The sequence below is a fragment of the Cornus florida genome, unplaced genomic scaffold, assembly GCF_030987335.1.
Source record: "Cornus florida cultivar Cherokee Brave unplaced genomic scaffold, ASM3098733v1 CherokeeBrave_3.0.0_Hap2_Chr09, whole genome shotgun sequence".
NCBI classification, from domain to species: domain Eukaryota; kingdom Viridiplantae; phylum Streptophyta; class Magnoliopsida; order Cornales; family Cornaceae; genus Cornus; species Cornus florida.
In genome coordinates, this window is record NW_026775579.1 from 30142737 (window position 1) to 30149224 (window position 6488).

Below are 6488 nucleotides of genomic sequence, written 5' to 3' on the forward strand. Positions count from 1 at the left end.
CTTCCCTTACTTGAAATGCTGACTCCGTCACTGCCAATAGTATCCATCATTTCGTCTTCCTTGCTGAGTTATTTGACACAGTCCAAATCTTCCAACAATGCTGTCACATGATTAAAAATGTGTTCATATCTTACAGTATAAGAAACTATCAGTCATATCTCTTACAAGTAGACTTTGACGAATTTATTTATAAAAATAAAAAGACACTGACAAATTTTACCTTAATTAAAATAGACAGTGTTACGTGCCAGTCATATATAAGCCGAACATACAAACTATCTTAAAATTAAGAAAAAAAAAAAAAAAATGGAAACATTTCGCACAATTCTACAGTGTTTCGATTAGTTTGTTGTTCATTAAAATAGAGAGAATTGAAGCTATGCGGAGATCATCAACCTTAACTTATAAGCAAAAACAACGCCACTCAAATGTTTTCCTCCTCTATCTTGATTTTTATTAATTCATTGCAAGATTTTCAAAGGTGACTTGGTAATCATCACTCACATCGTTACACCTTGTTATGGTGACAATGATATATACGTTAGACTTCTCTATCCATAGTACATCGACCATGACAACACAGATAAATCTGGCACATAAAAAAGTCCATATTGAATTGACACACCAAGTCCTCCTTAATTAAGTAAATACATCCAAGACCAAGTCCTCCTTAACGTAACTTGGACTAGAATTGTTCCTTTAAATTATGTTGGTTTGGAATAAAATAATGAGATAAGTGCATAAAATACTTTAAAAGTATATTTCGCCTAGTATTTTTACTTTTTATTTAAAAAAATATACAAAAAATATTATAAATCTTTTCACATTGTGCAAAAATACCTTATCTGATATATATTAATATTATAATACCCGTTTTGTTATTTTACTATTTCGAAAATATATGTTCAAGATGATATATTGCTACTAATCTCATAGTATAGGGATGTTATGTGCACATTATATTTTTTTTTTTTTTTTTTTTTTTGTAAACTTTTTTCTCCATGTATATCTCAAACAATTTTTTTTTTATAATAACTTTGAGAATTTGTAGAATAACGATTTGAATTTTTTTAGATTCCAGTTACTCTTTTCTACTAAATTTTTAATTTCTTTATTTTAATTTTTTTTGTACCAACACTGTTAATCAACAAAAAAAAAAAAAATCCCAATATGAGTGTGCACTTGTTTTCGGAATTTGGAAAAATTTTGTTTTCTTTAGTTTGCACTTTATTTTTGTTTTTTTATTTTCTATTTTTATCTTTACTTTTTTTTTATTTATTTATTTTATATTTTTATCTTTACTTGTCCATTGCCCTCGTCCTCCAATAGTATCATTTTCAGTAATTTTATAAAATAATATTTTATATATATTTTATAAAAAGGTTTAGTAAATGTAATTTAGTGAATTTAGGGTTTAAACTTGTCAGAGGGACCTATTTGTACAAGATCAAAACTTTAGAGGTGTTTTTTGCATTAGAGGAGCATCCTCCAATAGTGCTCTTTTCGGTCATTTTACAAAATTATTTATTTTTATACATTTTATAAAATGGTTAATTTAATCAACTTAGGATTTAAATTTGTCACGACCTATTTGCACCAAATTAAAATTTTAGGGGTTTTTTTTTTGCACGTAAGGGATGTGATATGCACAGTAAACATATTTTAGTGGTGTTTTCTCCACTTGACCAATAAAATAATACTAAAAAGTAGTTGTAAATCTGTAAGTTTATTGAAAATAAATAAATAAATAAAATAAGGTTTTGCTTGGTTTATTATCATAAAATTGTTTTAAAAACTCAGAACTAAAACATAAAAACTAAGACTATAAAATATGTGTTTTTTAACTCTTACCTTTTAAAAATTCTTTTCAGAAAACTATTTATAGTGGAAGTACTGTTTCTATAAATATATATATATATTTGTGAAAGGTAAATTGCTCGTTGACTTTACTTTTATGAGAAAACAGATGATTATTTATTAAAAATCAGAAAATTGTATAGAAATTCGTTTGATTGTTAGTTATTTAAAAATTTAATTAAAAAAAATTTATTTTCATAAAATATTTTTTATAATCATCTGAAAATAGCTTTTCATTTCATTTAGAACTGAACCAAACAAATATATATTTCTCAGTATATTTTGAAGAAAACATTTAATTTTTCGGTTGAAAAATAGACAATTTCGCTATTCCAATACTTTTTCCTATCTAGACTCGTAAAAAGGCCTCTCTGAGCTCTCTATATATACACACACGTTTAGATCCCAAACACTTCACAAGCTATTTTCATCTAACCAAACCTACTAGTGCAATTCATATATAAAGATAAAAACAAGCTCCATGGGTTGCCCAGAAATACTACTAGTGCAATTCACATTGCTTGCAGCAATGTTAGCAGCAAAACCAACAGCAGCAGCACCGCCTCAGCCCAAGCCAGACTGCCCATCCAGCTGCGGAAACCTCAGCATCCCCTTCCCTTTCGGCACAACTTCTGATTGTTCCCTCAATCCCTCTTTCCTCATCACTTGTAACGACACACATTACAACCCAACAAAACCATTCGTACCCAAAACTGATGATCCTATAGAAATCCTTGACATATCACTTGATGGCCTAATGCGAGTCTCATCCTTTGTGGCACGGGACTGTTACAACCAGTCCGGTATTCGTGTCAGCACGGACTATGATCGCACATCAACCCTCGTTTTGACTGATTTCTTCATTTCTAACACGTTGAACAAGTTCACGGCTGTTGGGTGCGACACAGTTGCTGTGGTGCAAGATTTTGAGTTAGAGAACTACACAACTGGATGTCTTTCCGTGTGTGACCGCGTTGGGAGTGTCGTTAATGGATCTTGTTCTGACCGGGGATGCTGCCAGACTTCAATACCACAAGGATCAAGAGATTTTGTAGTGGCTGTCACGAGCATGAAAAATCATTCCACTGTAATGGACTTTAATCCATGTGGTTATGGTTTCGTAGTGGAAGAAACAGCTTTCAGTTTTTCGTCTTTAGATCTGAAGGACTTGCAGAAGAGAGAGACTGTCCCTGTGGTGCTTGATTGGGCTGTGGGAAATGAGACATGTGAAGAAGCTATGAAAAACTCATCAAACTATGCGTGTCAAGCGTCGCGTAGCAGATGCTACAATTCAACCAATGGACCGGGGTATCGTTGCTTATGCTCATCAGGTTTTCAAGGGAACCCTTACCTCATTGATGGCTGCCAAGGTAGTGTATATATGTAAATTTCATGTTAGTGTATTTGCTTATTTGAGTATGAAATATATGCTGTTCTTCCCAGTGAATGAATTTTTTTCATTTTTAATTTTTGATCCCTTTTTGTTTTTCCAGATATCAATGAGTGTGAAACTTCAAATCCCTGCAACAAAACATGCACAAATTTTCCGGGGAGTTTTGCATGTTCATGCCCAGAAGGGTTTGAAGGCGATGGAATGAAAAATGGAACAGGTTGCCATCTCAAAGGTCAATCTAGGGGATCTACCTTGATTAATGTTGCTTTAGGTAAGAATTTTGTTTGTTCTATGATTTTTGTTATACCACTGGTCTATGGTCCAGTTTGTTTTAGTTCTTATACAAATCTCATTATTTTTTGTCTAAATAATTGAATAAGGACAGATAATTATTGTTGAACACACCTACTAACTCTGTTTAAAGAAGCCAAGGGGTATGAACATTTATAAAATGAATTATTAAGCTAAAATTAATATTAGTTCTTTAAAGAAGCCACGAAATCATCATTCTCTCTTTTTTTATTATTATTTATTTTTCTTGGCAAGAAACTCACGGCCATTTGCCATCACCATCCATTTTGGGTGGTAGATGAAATATCATTAGGTTACAACGCTCTTTGTCACAAAATCATCATGACACGAGAATTGTCTATAAATTTCAGGAATTTTCAGACTAACTGACAATTTCGGCAAAATTGTGATCAAGAATGTTGGATTCGAGTCTAGAGAAGTCAATTTGTAAAAATAATGTCAAAAATGATGCCTGTCTCTTGTCTTTGTATCCTACCAATTCTGTACAGGTGAGACACAGATAATGAATTAAATTTACCTGACTAGAAAATTATGTTAAGACTTCCGATATTTTGTCCCTCCAGAAGCTCAAGAAACAATTACAATATTTTATATAATGTAATGTTTACTTTGGAATGGTTCAAGGAATGAAATTAGTATTCAGATTTGCCATGCTAGAGTACTCCTAACGTTTATTTGCTAGGATATGAAAGAACCTATTAGAACTTTGATGTTTGATAGTTTTCAATCATATTAAATTATTGCAGGTACAAGCATAGGCCTTCTAGTGCTAGTACTTGGAAGTTCTTGGATATATTGGACAATGAAGAAAAGAAAGCTCATAAAACTTAGAGAAAATTTCTTCTGGAAAAATGGTGGATTTATGCTGCAACAACAGCTCTCCAAATATGAAGGCTCAGCTGAAACGACCAGAATCTTTACCATTGAAGATCTCAAGAAGGCTACCAACAACTACGACCATAGTAGAGTAATAGGCCAAGGTGGCTCTGGAACAGTATACAAAGGGGTTTTAACAGATAATAGAGTTGTTGCAATTAAGAAGTCGAAAATAAGTGATCAAAGCCAGATTGAGCAGTTCATAAATGAGGTGGTCATTCTTTCTCAAATCAACCATAGGAATGTGGTAAAGCTGTTAGGATGTTGTTTAGAGACAGAAGTCCCTTTACTAGTTTATGAGTTCATAGAAAATGGAACACTGTTTGACCATATTCACAATGAAGAACGCGCAGCCTTATTTTCATGGGAAATTCGTATTAAAATAGCAGTGGAAGCTGCTGGAGCACTTGCATACTTGCACTCGGCAACATCACCTTCAATAATTCACAGAGATATTAAGAGTACCAATATACTACTAGACAATACTTACAGTGCAAGGGTGTCTGATTTTGGAGCTTCAAAGTTGGTTCCTTTGGATAGTACTCAGATAACCACATTGGTGCAAGGGACGATTGGCTACCTGGATCCAGAGTGCTTCCGTTCGAGTCAATTGACTGAGAAGAGTGACGTTTATAGCTTTGGAGTTGTCCTAGCTGAGCTAACAATAGGAGAGAAGGCATTTTCTTTTGAAAGGCCTGAGAAAGACAGAAACCTAGCGATGTACTTTGTTTCTTCTGTTAAAGAAGATCACTTGCTCAAAATTTTTGAGGATAGAGTAGGCAATGAGGAAAAGATTGAGCAGCTCAAAGAAGTTGCTAAGCTCACAAAGAGGTGCTTAAGAGTAAAAGGAGAGGAAAGGCCTACTATGAAGGATGTAGCAATCGAGTTGGAGGGAATATTGAGAATGACGGAGAAGCATCCATGGGTAAATGTAGATTTGTATGCTGAAGAGACATTATACTTGCTCGATGATCAAAGTCTACATACCACTGACAACAATAGTGTTACTGCTATGTATGCTAGCAAAAGGGACCATACTATAATGCCATTATATGATTGGCAATAGTTTTTGTGTGTATGTAATTCTTTGTGTGTATATAACCTACTCCTTTTGTGAAAGTGTACACTTTGTCACTAGAGTAGCTGCAAGTGACAAAGTTGCACTACAGACCCTTAAAAATTATAATCTGTTTGAAGTTTTATCTTATACTTCTTTATGTATATATGAAAAATGAGTTATTTTGTGTGTATAGTTGGAGTTTTGTTACATATAAAGAATAGTTCTATACCAAAAACAGGGTAAATACAATTAAATCAATGGCATTCAGCTAAAATTGTCAGCAAGAAAATTTTTAGTAACAAGACGACCAATGACCTTGTTGGTTTTCCTCTTCTGATACCACTTTGTTGGATTTGCTCTTGTGATACCACTTTGTTGAAAATAAGTGGGCTAAACACACAACACTCAATATTTAGGAAGCGAAGAGGATATGGAGAAATGCTTGAAAATTTATTGTTTTTCACTTCTACTACTTCATATTATTCTTCTACTCACCTAAAATAGATATAGTACATGAGTTTATATGGACTCTAAGACATATGTAACTAATTACATTTCAATGTCCAATTACTCACACTAATCCCACTAACATAGTATTTAGTAGACTTAACTCTCATGTCTTCTACTAACACAAATACAAACTCCCACAAACACATCATATTAAAGGACTTTTAACCTTCAAAAAACACTAAAAAGCACATAATCAAGTTTAATTTCCAACACCCCCTTTAAACATGATTTTGTAACTTTTAAATAAACTTCTTATTGATCTTGGGGACTTGAACAAAAGTTCGTTGGTTGATCTTCAATTTTACCTGCTTCAACTGCAACAATTATCTTGGCCATTTGCATTGATATATATGGCTTGTAAAAAGTCTTCAAATGCTTGTTTGATGACTTCTCACAATCATAAATCATCCTCTTTATACAAATGTACCATTTATTTTTTTTCTTTTAGAATTTTTTATGACTTTTCCACTTCACATGTGC

At 32.9% G+C, this 6488-nt stretch overlaps 1 protein-coding gene across 1 annotated transcript; it reads left to right on the forward strand.

The window, feature by feature from the left end:
• Positions 1–2338: 2338 nt before the first annotated feature.
• Positions 2339–5504, forward strand: LOC132272450 (putative wall-associated receptor kinase-like 16). Its single transcript, XM_059773599.1, has 3 exons — positions 2339–3227; positions 3351–3521; positions 4309–5504. Exons 1-3 carry the CDS (start codon positions 2339–2341, stop codon positions 5502–5504), a joined length of 2256 nt encoding a protein of 751 aa, XP_059629582.1.
• Positions 5505–6488: the final 984 nt, after the last annotated feature.